Raw genomic sequence first — 13,429 nt, forward strand, 5'->3', positions numbered from 1 at the left:
TAAATTTCAGAGGTCAGACACCAGCACAAGCTGAAACCAATTACCTGAATAAAGCCAAATGGTTAGAAATGTATGGAGTTGATATGCATGTGGTCAAGGTAAGCACTGTGTTGTGATGCTTTTTAAAACGTTTGTTCCTTCAAGAGTCAAGGTAACTGGCATTTTTTAGTATGACGGAATGCATGGAGATGGCATAGTATAGCACTGGGTACGTTGGATGTGTTGTAAAGGTTGAGATTAAATATGAGAATCTCACATAAAGGCTCATTGTAAGAAAGAAGAGAAACAATAAAAATCTCCAAAAAGGTATATCTGTGCTTTTAAGGTGTTATTATTATATTTTTTAGATTTTTAAACCACTTTTTATTCTTCTACCTCACGTTCATATCATCTTGTATCACTTAAGCTGAGTAGACTGTTTAAAAATTAAAATAATTTAGGAAGCAAAGTTGAAAATTTATAGCTTGAGAGGACTTTGATAAGATGTAATACAGCTTGTATGGTGATTTAAGTTATTTCTGGGTTAAATAGCTAAATTTTTCCAGAAAGGCAGTCTTCTAAAAAATTTGTAATTCAAGTGGTAAATAGAATATGGGCAGAATCTGCAAAGAGCTTTCTTTGTAGTGGAATTGTACCACAGTGTATTTTCAGTGACTACATATCTTAAGACTATGGTGTTACAGTAAAGTAAATGTATGCATGAATTTTCCTGAGAATGTTATTTTGGGTATTCTGATTATTGAAAACACTTTGCATATTAATATTAGCCTGTATATAGTTAATATAATTCAATGTGAAAATAAACTGTTTATGAAAATGTGAAATCTGTTTTATGCTAATAAAGCTAACACATTTTGTTCTCCTTAAATTAGGCTAGAGATGGGAATGACTATAGCTTGGGACTAACTCCAACAGGAGTCCTTGTTTTTGAAGGAGAGACCAAAATTGGCTTATTTTTTTGGTAAGCAGAGTTAATGTTATAGATACTTACTGTTTTGTTTTTCTAATGAGTAAAAAACATCTCTGTCAAGTTAGCACATAAAATTGAGTTTGAAAATCAGATGATTCTGAAAAGATTGTAAGTGAAAAGCAGCTTTCTCCCATCATACTCCTTACCCATCTTTAGTCCCACCCCAGAAGTAAATTTTAAACTCTTCCATCCATTTTTCCATTAGTTTCAAGGTATGTCAGAATATATACATCTCTTGATATATTTTATATTTCTACATGTATTGTTTACGTGGACACTCTGCTGTCATGTAGTTACATCACTGTTTTTTAGTACTTCTTGTTCCACAGTCTGATTATTCCCTACTCCCTGGTGTGTAAAAGGAAGATATTTACCCCTCCCTTTAAGCTGTGCTTCTCTTTTTAGGTCCCAATTTCTATCATTCATATTTTTAAATTATATTTGCGTTTTATATCAAGGACAGATTTTACTTGGATTTCGTAGCCATAGTTAAGTTCTTCACGTCTTGCCTGGTTTGTTCTAAGAATTGAAAATCAGGAAATAGTGTTCATATTGTTATCCCTGTGTCAGAATTGGTGTAGGTCTTCGTAGTGTACTGGTATTACATACAGGAGCTGAAGATGGGTCCCTGTGTTGTTTACTTGCTCACAGCATGCCAGGATTGTTAGCTCAAAGCCCACCAGCATGAAACTCAAATTTCTATACACCCAGTTACTTTGCTTGTAGCCCAATTGGTATATTTTTAATGACTTAGAGCCTGCCTGCTTTGGATGTCCTACTGTAAGCTATACCTGACGTCTGCTAGTCTTAGATAAGACAAATCCTGTAGCTCTAAAAGACCCCAAACGACTGCTGCCCTTCGGAGCTCTCTGACCCAGACACTCCCCGCTTGCTGCTGAATGCCTTTGAGTAGACACCTAAGCCCCTTCCCTGATTCTCCTCTCTCCTACAAGTTCTCTTGCCCTCTTCTCCTTCTTTGGTGGTAACTTTGTGCAGCCGCCTCTGGAAGGTGTCCTGTTGTCAAGGACTTCCCTTCTCATGCAATCCTGTCCAAACATCTTAGTAAAGTTTGTTGCACAAGACTGCTGTCTCATGATCTTGTCTTTCTTTTGATCAGTCCGGAAATCCTTGAACTCACAACTGGATTACATTTATTTTTTCCTGTACAGGTTTTTGTTTTTCCCAAAGTTCTTGACCACCCCCCCCAACTCTCACACACCGCACACCCCACACAACCCTTTGAATTACCTGCCTTTGTCTTATCCTTAAGTTCTTTCAAATCCTCAGGGTTGCATCGAATGATTGTTCTGTTCCAGTTGGAACTGTCTGCTCTTCAGGCTACTCTGCAGCTTTTATCTGTTCTCTCAGCTAGGATCCTTTGTGTCTTCTTCCCATATTTTCCTTTCTTTCCTTTTGTTTATTCTGATCTATAGCCTCAAATACCTGCCTAAGAAAAGCAGGTGTAGGAGGTAAATTGTTTGAATCCTTGGATACCTTAAAATGGTTTATTCTTCTCTTAAGCTTTCTTGATAATTGGGCTGAGAATAGAATTTTAGGTTGAAAATTATTTTCCCTCAAAAAGTTGAAGATAATATTTCATTTATTTTTGAATCCAGGTGTCTCTGTTAGGGACTTTCTGAGGGACTTCAGTGGAGCACCTTCATAACTGTCCCTTGATAGGTGAAGGAGCTCTGGGGTATTTATTTATCCAGTTCTCGAGTGTTAATTCTCTGACACTTCCAGCTTGCCCTGTGGGCAGATGAAACATGCTTCATGGCCAGAGAATGCTGTAGGCGGTGAGATAAAGAAAGCATCTTTTGTACCATCTCTTAAGGTTGTTGTGAGAATCACTTGAATTAATACATGTAAAATACTTAATAAGAGTACCTGACACTTCATAGGCATTATGTAAGTATTTGTTACACCTAAAAAAGTACTAGCTCTTCCCACCTCCTCTACCTATTATACTTATTGTTTTAGTACAACTCTTGTAAACAAGTTATGTCTTACAATTATATTTTTTATATAGGTTATATGTGAAAATTAGATTGAGAGTTGTGTTGTTTTGACATTCACAGTTCATAAAAGTACAGAGTTCACATGAGGTAGGTTGTTGAGGATTTTAGTACAGGTGAGAGATAGAGTTGGAAAAGGGGCCATAAAGTGAGGTTTAAAAAAAAATTTTTTTTTTTAAGATTATAGTTGTACTTCTCAAACCAAAATTGATAAAGAAAATAGAGTTGAAGGCCCTAATCAAGAATTTGTTTTCCTTTATGCCTTTTAACAAAGCTTTTTTTTTTTTTTTTTTTTTAAAGATTTTATTTATTTGACAGAGAGAGACACAGCCAGCGAGAGAGGGAATATAGGCAGGGGGAGTGGGAGAGGAAGAAGCGGGCTCCCAGCAGAGCAGGGAGCCCAATGCAGGGCTCGATCCCAGGACCCTGGCATCGCGCCCTGAGCTGAAGGCAGATGCTTAACGACTGAGCCACCCAGGCGCCCCTTAACAAAGCTTTATATTCTTTCCTGTATCTAGTTCTTATGCTGGTGCTTTACTAGGCCTGGAGAATCTCTTGCACCATAGCTGGCAGCCTATAAAATATATGTTTGGATTTCCTCATTTTCTTTTTTTCTTAACATTTTTAATGTCTGATATACGTACAGCATTGGTTTTATTAGAGATGCTGCTTTTGAAATGTTTTTTTCTGTTATCCTAAGTATTTTTTAGATTGGAGGCTTTGTTGGTGGGCAGTACAGGTTATGTTTACCCTCTTATCAGTTTTCATTTTAGCAGTTACATGATTAATGTGCTGGAAGTAACAACAAACATTTTCTTTTAATTTAGAGCACATTTATTTGAAATCTGGCTTTTATTCTGATATTATTATAGGCCCAAAATAACCAGATTGGATTTTAAGAAGAATAAATTAACCCTGGTGGTTGTAGAAGATGATGATCAGGTAGGAACTTTGCATTACTTTTTTAACAATGATGATGTTATGTGGTAACTCAAGTCTAATATTCTTTAATAAAGCCTTCTAAAATAAGGATTACTCTTTTTTTGGTTAACTCTAGTTCCTTATTGATACACACAATATGGATGTATCTCAGATGCATTATGCCAGGTGAAGGAAGCCAGATTCAGAAGATTATGACTTGTATGGCTTCATTTATATGATGATCTGGGAAGGGCAGACCCGTAGTAATAGAATAGATCACTGATTGTTTGGGATTAGGGAGAATGAGGAGGCTTGTTTACAAAGGAACAGCATAGAGAATCTGGGGGCATGAGAGAACTATTCTGTAACCGGATTTTGGTGGTAGTTGCTAGACTGCATGCATTTGGCAAAACTCACAGAATCATGAATAAATAAAAGTAACTCTTGCATGCAAAGAAGTAAATTGAAAGACATATGTACATATAGATGGATATAGATAAAAACAAGTTAGGCAAATGTCAAAAAGACTTGTATGCACAATGATGTGTGAGAAGGACTACGTAGCAGAGAACCTAAAAGAAGATTCTGAAAATTAAACAAAACAGTAATTTTGCAAGTTTTGAGTTTTATTACCGCGATATATGCAAAGGATTGCCCTATCACACAGCTTAGAAGGAAATCATAGATGCAATAGAGCATTTTAAAAAGAAATCTATTGATGGTACAGAGGATGATCATTATATTATTAACAAATGAATTGACAGTGATTCAGAAGAGGCAGATTTTGCACCTAAAAACTTATTTTACGAATATTTTCCTTTTTATGTAAGCCCATATATGATTCAGTGATATTTCTCTCTAAACCTAAAGGCAGTTCTTCAAGAAGAATAAAATATAATTGTATGTGATAAGGAAATATGGTCATAATTTAATTGGTGACACTTGTTCTTATTTGGGCCATAAGATAATTGTGCATCTTACAATCAATGGCATTTTAGATTTGATCTTATATAGTATTAGCTTCTTGGATATCTTTTTGAAGGTATTTTATGCACACACGCACACAAATGTGTATATCAGTTCTTTTTTATACAGAAGTTACCATGCTTTTAGACTCTTCTGTACTAATCCTTTTTAAACTTTATGTTATAACTTTTGGAATCTTTTCCATATGACTATATAGACTGTTTCTTTGGTCTTGTTTAAAAAACAAACTGCATAGTATTCTACTGTATGGATGTACCCTAATTTATTTAATAAATTCTCACTTAGCATTTATTCACTATATATGCATGAATTTGTACATTGGCAAGTATTTGTAGGATAATTTCCTGGAGGTGGTTATGCTGGTTCCAATACGTGTTTGTCCTGGATACAGAGATCCTATAAAGGATCAAACTTCTTTCCTCAGACGGAGTTGTCACATTTTTATCTGAAAGGTGAAAAATGGAATTTCATTGTAGGTTTGATTTTTATTTGTTACTCTGAGTGATATTGAACATCTTTTCATACATTTGAGTTCTTTGTATTTCCTTTTCTCCAGATTCTCAATTCGTACATATCCTTTGCCCATTTTGTCATTTGGCCTTTTTCTTAGTGGTTTTGCCCTTTGTCCTAGAAACTGTAAATATTTTATGTAATAGTTGTTTGTCTTTTAACATTACTTATTGTAATTTTTGCCAAGTATTTAAAAATTTTTTGAATAGGCAAATTTATCAGTCTTTCATGGTAATCTTTCAAGGATTTTTCCTACTTTGAGGGTATATGCTTTCCCATATTTTTTTTCTGTGTATATTTTTTGTTCGTAAGTTTTATTGAAGTGTAACATACATTCAGATAAGTGCAAAAGCAAGTGTGCAGCTTGTTTGGTTTTCACAAGCACCTGTATGACTAGCACCCAGATGGCAAAATAAATAGAACACTGCCAGAATGGTATGCTCTCTTTTGTGCCTCCCACCAGGTATAGACCTCAAAGGGTAAAACCGCTCTCCTGAGTTGAACACTATACATTGGTTTTTGTTTATATTTTGAACTTTATCTGAATGAAACCTGACTGACTGCTCCCTTTGTGTCTAACTTCTGTATTTAAACATTGTATTTCCAGCCGCAGCCCTCTTGTAGCAAGCAGGTTGCTATAATTGGCTCATTCTTACTGTTACATGGTATTCCATTTTATGTATAGACCACACTTATTTATCCATCCTGCTGTTGATGGACATTTGAGTTGTTAGTTTTCGGTGCTTAAGAGTGCTGCTTTGAAGACTAGGATATGCACCTGTTTGGCTTTTGTGGATACTACCAAACTGTTTTCAAAAGTGTTTATACAAATTTACGTTCCTTTTTTTAAAAAAAGATTTTATTTATTTTATTTGAGATAGAAATAGAGCATGTGCACGTGCCCACGTGGGTGGGAGGTGGGGGCTGGCAGGAGAGGCAGACGGAGAAGGAGAAGCAGGCTCTCCCCACTGAGCAGGGAACCCAATGAAGGGCTTGATCCCAGAACCCTGGGATCATGACCTGAGCTGAAGGCAGACGCTTAACCTACTGTGCCACCCAGGTGCCCGCAAGCATTCTCACCTGCAGTATAAGAGAGTTCCATTTGTTCTTTTTTTTGCTAATGTTTGATATTCCCTTTTTTCATTTTAGCCGTTCTGGTGGTAGAATGATTTTGTGGTTTTATGTGCATTCCCCTAATGACTGTTTGTTTAGCACTTATTTATATATTTATTGAGTATTGGGGCATTCTCTTTTATGAAGTGTCTTTTCAAGTCTTTTGCTCATTTTTCTGTTGGGTCATGTGCTTTTTTCCTCACTGAGGTTCTTTATGTATTCTGAACATCAGTTCTTTGCAGATATATGTGTTGTAAGTATCTTCTCCTTGGCTTGCCTTTTGCCTCCCTTAATAAAGCATTTTAATTTTAAAGTAATAGAATTCATAAATTTTTTCCTTTGTGGTTGGTACTTTCTGAGTCTTAAAATTTAAGAATCTTTGCCTATATCAGAGTTATGAAGCAAATACATATAGAGTTTATATAATATTTTAAAATGACAAAATAGTTTAACTTATAAAATATTGAAAGTATACTGGAAAGTACAGAAAGTCATAAATGTAATAGCCGCGTCACTCATCTAGATTAACATTTTTGTCATTGCTGTTTCAGAATTATCTCTTAGAAATAGGTAAATTAATAACAGTGTATTCAGTATAGCTGAGGTCTAACCCTCTAGTTTGTCCCTTTCTTTCCTGTAGCTGACCATCATTCTTGAAGGGTATCCTCATACTTTCTTATACATCATAATATGTGGTGGAATCGTTTTAAAAATTTACATATAAAATTTACATTAAAAAATCACATAAAATTTACATAAAAATTTACATATATATATATTTTGCAGTTGCCTTATTTTACTTAAACAGGAGTAACCATGTAGATCAGTTCATTCATTTTAACCTATATATAGTATTCTGTAATATGAATAAACAATAGTACATTCATCTTTTATTCATTTATCTTTATAGTTTTAAAAGATGTTATTTATTTGATAATTTCTCTTGTTTTGGACATTTCAGGTTATATGCCAATTTTTACTATTACAAATGAGATTGTGAAGAAAGTCTTTGGGTATAAATTTTGGTGTTAAAATCTTTTTCTTTAGAGAGATGGTAAAGCTTAGTTGTTTGTTACAAACAGGCTCTGGAGCATAAATAGGTTCAAATTCTAGTTTCCTCTTTGTGACCTTGGGCTTTCTTTCTTTCTTTTTTTTTTTTTAAGATTTTATTTATTTATTTGACAGAGAGACAGCCTGCGAGAGAGGGAACATAAGCAGGGGGAGTGGGAGAGGAAGAAGCAGGCTCCCAGCGGAGCAGGGAGCCTGATGCCGGGCTGGATCCCAGGACCCTGGGACCATTTCCTGAGCCAAAGGCAGACATCTAACGACTGAGCCACCCAGGCACCCCTGGGCTTTATTTCTTGAGCTTCAGTTTCCTTATCTGTGAAATGGAGCTAATGATAGTATCTACTCATTGAATTAATCCATGTAAAATCCTTAGAAAAGTGCCTGTGAATGTTAATTATTATCATTAGATTCCTGCGAGTATGGTTACTCTGACGAAGAATGTGTACGTTTCTAAGTCTATTGATCTATATTGCCAGGCTTGTATGATCCTTTATATTATAATTGTATATTATCCCAAAGTGTGGCAAATAAAGCCTCAGTTTTTGTTTCTCTGAGAAATGAGATCCCATAAGTAGAGAGGACCCTTTTAGGAATAATTTTATATTGGCTGTGAAAGTGGACAGTTTGATTTCAACTCTGCCTTTTTACATAGGTAGCTATAGAGAGTGAGTTTCAGGGAGCAAACTAAGATGCTTTATTATTGGATTCTTGGTATTGCTGTGGTTGTATTTGTAGCTGAGTAAGAAGGGGCAGAACTGTTTGACCTAATATTACCTCTCTTTACATCCTTTTCTTTTCCAGGGCAAAGAGCAGGAGCATACATTTGTCTTTAGACTGGATCATCCAAAAGCATGCAAACATTTATGGAAATGTGCTGTGGAACATCATGCATTCTTTCGTCTCCGAGGCCCAGTCCAAAAGAGTTCTCATCGATCAGGATTTATTCGACTAGGATCACGATTTAGATATAGGTGAATGTCAATAGCTGCTTGCTATATCTTGTGTTCTTTCATAAAGCCAAAAAGTTTAGGCTAACCTCTCCTTTTACAGATGTAGAAACCAAGACATAGAGAAACAAAGTGGTTTGCCAATGTTTTCCACTGGCCAAAATAAAAGACAAAGTGGTATTGTTATCGGTTGTAATTTCCTGAATAGACAGGAAAGCGTTGTACTGGTATCATGGATTTTATCTCTCTCTTGACATTAACTTTATATATTAATTAACCCCCAATTTAAAATCATATAATAAGAGTTTTAAGGAGTCTCCATGTAATAGCTGAATGCCGTGTAGAAAAAGGGTATTTATTGTGCACTGACGGGAAAATTAATCTGAGTAACATTTCTGGTCCTTTATAAACCCGAAGTTATGTTATTTTTATAGACTCCTTGTGTGTTGGTCATAAGTTTAAAATGTTTTGGTGTACCTGTGAGTAGATTTTTGATAATGAGTTTTGCCTCGAGAGTCACTGATTTAAAAATGAATGGATAATAAACAGTATTGTGGCAAGTTGATTGTGTGGGATTCATGAAAGTAAGTTCTATTCTACCTATATTAAAAGTGAGGAGGCATTTTCTTAACAAAATTTAAATGAAAATCAAAGAGTGGGAAAATAGTTCTAAATATTTCTGGAAAATTACTCTGAAAAGTATAACACAATTAGAAAAAAAAATAAAATCTTTAGTTAATTGCATACTTTGCATGAGGGGAATGAATGGGGAGAGGAAAGGAGTTGCATAAAAGTACAGATATTCCAGAGTTATTCCGTATGCACATTCCTAGGCACATTCATGCTTAGGAAAAAACAATATAATTTGCATATTGCGTATTTCACACAAGCCTAAGGAGTAGAAAAATGATGTGGTAAAGAGAGACATCAAGTCTGTTAATAGTAGTTCCTTCAGGATGAAGCTCAGGGTGGTTCTTTTAAGGACAAACTCAATGTAGACTTTCTCTCATGGGTATCTGATTACTGTAGGCCTTAAATTCTCTTATTCCTCTTAATATGCCTTATTTATTTTAGTGGGAAAACTGAGTATCAGACCACAAAAACCAATAAAGCAAGAAGATCAACATCCTTTGAAAGAAGACCCAGCAAACGATACTCTAGAAGAACTCTACAGATGAAAGGTGAGATGCAACCTTATTTCAAAAGACTGTTCTTCCTTGATAGTCTATCATGTGCTGGTAATGTTTACTTGAAAGGTAGTTATCTGAACCTTAAGTTAATTCCAGTCAACTGAAGAACCCTTGTTTATTAACTTTGGTTATGACAGACTCGATATAAGAAAATAGAAGGGGATGCCTGGGTGGCTCATTCGGTTAAGCTCTGTCTGCCTTCAGGTTGGGTCATGATCTCAGGGTCCTGGGATCGAGTCCCGCATTAGGCTCCCTACTCCGCGGGGAGTCTGCTTCTCCCTTCACCCCTCCCTCTGGGTCGTGATCGATCTCTCTCTCTCTCAAATAAATAAATAAATAAAATCTTTAAAAAAGAAAATAGAAGGAAAAATTGCCTGTATTGTTACTTAGATTAAACTTTATGTTAATCCCAATTCAGATACTATTTTGAGTTTGTGTTCAGTTTTTGTTCATATTAACTACTTTAGTTCTGTAGAGTAACACTTTCCCTTCTCTTTTTTGACTTCCAGATTTCATTAATAATCATCCCTCAAATACCCTTAGGAACTTTAAAAAAAAACATTGGTATATAATGAATAAATTTTAAGTAAAAATTATTTCATATAGTATTATAATATTAGGATTCTTTTGAACAGTGTTTAAATTTTAACATCAATATATATTTAAGTTATTTTAATTATGTAATAAAAAGCATGATTTACTTGAGAAACTAAAACTTATGTTTGGTTTGAATCTGAGATTTATATTAAAATACAGATTGAATTTTAAGTATGTCTGATTAGGGTCATCCCAGTTGTCCAGAAACATCTGCCATGACCCCGATGTTTGACATAAAAAACTGATTTATATTCATAATTTTTGTTTGGTATTACTATGAATTAAATAATACATAGCTTTTAATGAAACCATTTTGGTTCCTGATGATTTGAAACCCTGAGTTACCTCTTATTTTCCACTGACAGTGTTTTATTGGCACTTACCTCACTCTAGGAGGCTTGGAGGTGGTTCTGTTTTAAAAGAAGATGATATTTTTTTTATTGGTTTAGTTTAAAAATGGAAATAATTGTCATTATTGATTTTAATGATGTGAATCATAGAACAGTTTGTGAAATGACGACTTTTAAATCTGTAATTGGGTAATATGGCTTAAAAACTGTCCAGACTTACTTTTATGAATAGTGAAGCTGTTTACAATGTAAGTGGAAACTAATGGGACATTTTCTTTTTTTTCCCTTGTCAGCAAGTACAGCAAAACCTGAAGAACTCAGGTGAGTAATGCCTTACAACTTAGGAACAGAATTTAGAATTTATGTAGTTGCTGTCATTAATTAAACAAATATTTGTTGAAGCCTTGTCAATGTGTTTAGTTTCCCTGAGCATTGGTAATATAGCAGCGAACAAAAATATACATAATCCCAGATAAAACGGACACAAAGAAAAATAAAGCAGTTTAAAGAAATAAAGATGGGGGTGGGGGTGGATATGCTATTTATAATGAGAATGACATAGATTTGTTATTGGCCTGTCACTGAGGATATAAGGATGAATAAATTAGGGTTCTTGCCCACAAGGAGCTCAAAGAACAAAGATTTGTTTGCAGATAAACAATTAATTTTATTCCTGGGATAATCCCCTAATCCCCACTTGGTCATGGTGTATAATCCTTTATATCCTATGTTGCTGGATTTGGTTCGCTAGCATTTTGTTGTGGATTTGTATGTGTGTATTTATCAAAGATACTGATCTATAGTTTTCCTGTAATTCATCTGATTTCAGTGTCAAGATAATTCTGCTTCACAGAATGAGTTGAAAATGTTTCCTTCCTATTTTGGGGGGAAGAATTTATAAAAATTGGCATTCTTCTTTAAATGTTAGTAGAATTTACCATTATAGAGGCCATCTTGCCTGGACTTTCTCTTTGTGTGAAGTTTTAAAATTCCCACTTCAATCTCTTGTTACAGATCCATTCAGATTTTATTTTTTATTTTGACTCAGTTTGGGAATTTCTCTTCTTTCTGGAATTTGCCCATTTCATCTAATTTACCTAATTAGTGGCATGCAGTTGTTCATGTTTATTTCTTTTCCTTTTTATTTCTGTAAGGTTGGCAGTGATGTCCTCTCATTCATTTCTAATTTTAGTGATTTTTGAGGGCTTTTTTTTCCCCCCTTGGTCAGTTGAGGTAAAGGTTTGCCCATTTTGTGGGCCTTTTCAAAGAACCAGCTTTTGGTTTCATTGATTCTTGTCAGTTTTTCAAGTTTATTAATTTTCGCTCTGATATATTCTTTCTTTCTTTTAAAATTTTTAAATTTTAAGTAGGCTCCATGCTAACGTGGGGCTTGAACTCATGATCCCAAGATCAAGAGTTGAGAGTTGCATGCTCTACCTACCGGGCCAGCCTGGTGCCTCTGATATTTTATTTTATTTCTTATACTTTTAGGTTTAATTTGCTTTTCTTTTTTATAGTGTCTTAACATGGGAAATTAGGTTATTTATTTGAGATCTTTATTCCTTTTTTTTTCTAAATTATTTATTTGAGGGAGAAAGCGTGTTATTTGGGGGGTGGGAGCAGGGGACTAGGGATAGGGACAAGTAGACTTTGCACTGAGCATGGAGCCCAATGTAGGGCTCAATCTCATGATCTGAGCCAAAATCAATAGTGAGACACTTAACTGATTGAGCCGCCCAGGTGCCCCTATTCTTTTTTTTTTTTTTTTTAAGATTTTATTTATTTATTTATTTATTTATTAGGAAGAGAGACAGACCGAGCATGAGCAGGGAGGATGATGCAGAGGGAGAAGCAGACTCCCCCATTGAGCAGAGAGCCTGATGCGGGGTTTGATCCCAGGACCCTGGGATCATGACCTGAGCCAAAGGCAGTCACTTAACCGACTGAGCCATCCAGGAACCCCCTATTCTTTTTTAAAATAAAACATTAGTTGCTATAGATTTTCCTCCAAGCACTGCTTTAATCAAATTCCGTAAGTTTGGTATGTTGTGTTTTCATTTTTATTTATCCCAAATTATTTTCCAGTTTCTCTTTTGATTTCTTCCTTGACCTTTGGTTACTTGGGAATATGTTCCTTGATTTCCATATAGATCACCACATGGAGTGAAGATTTCACCACATTGAACTTGGGGGAATGAGGGATGAGAGCAAATTGTGGCTCAAATGCCAGACTTAGTTTTCTTGAATAAATGTTTATTCACTGATGTATGCTTTTTAATGATTTTTTTTTTCAGATAGTTTTCACCAGCTAAATGTTTGTTGAGGGAAAGAGTCCTCAAACCACCATTCCAGAAGTTCTACTTCTGATGACTCAATTATTTTTAATAGTATACATTACAATGTATAGTTTCATATAATGCTTCTTAACTGTTGGTACGTGTCAGTCTCCTGGAATGTCTGTCCAAGTGTCAGATTCAGGACATACTTGCAAATCTATTTAACTCTTGAATTTGTCTACTCTTATATGGCAGATGTGTGACTAGAGCTTCTTCAAAAGTAGAAATCGTTTAATTTGGGATACTGAGTATGGGCAGCCTCTCCTTGAGATGCCCTGGTTTTTTTCTTTCTTTTTTTTTTTTTTTTTTTTTTTTCCCACTTAGAAAACCATTCAAGTCGGGCTGTGATTAGTGATTCATCACAAAAGCACTTCTCCTGAAGTTTCTTTAGCTTGTTAGTAGGCTGTTAAAAAGTCAATGAATAG

General features: G+C 35.0%; 1 protein-coding gene across 5 annotated transcripts in view; it reads left to right on the forward strand.

The window, feature by feature from the left end:
- The window catches only part of EPB41L5 (erythrocyte membrane protein band 4.1 like 5), a 140,361-nt gene that overhangs the window by 51,806 nt on the left and 75,126 nt on the right, over positions 1 to 13,429 (forward strand). For all 5 annotated transcript variants that reach the window (XM_008686106.2, XM_008686108.2, XM_008686107.2 and 2 more), the window contains exons 9-14: positions 11 to 98; positions 873 to 961; positions 3,858 to 3,927; positions 8,386 to 8,555; positions 9,606 to 9,712; positions 10,962 to 10,989. In XM_008686106.2, the coding sequence (XP_008684328.1) occupies positions 11 to 98; positions 873 to 961; positions 3,858 to 3,927; positions 8,386 to 8,555; positions 9,606 to 9,712; positions 10,962 to 10,989 (552 nt within the window). The remainder of the gene's footprint in view (positions 1 to 10; positions 99 to 872; positions 962 to 3,857; positions 3,928 to 8,385; positions 8,556 to 9,605; positions 9,713 to 10,961; positions 10,990 to 13,429) is intronic.

The sequence above is a fragment of the Ursus maritimus genome, unplaced genomic scaffold (genome assembly GCF_017311325.1).
Source record: "Ursus maritimus isolate PB19 unplaced genomic scaffold, ASM1731132v1 scaffold_1, whole genome shotgun sequence".
Classification (NCBI taxonomy): Eukaryota; Metazoa; Chordata; class Mammalia; order Carnivora; family Ursidae; genus Ursus; species Ursus maritimus.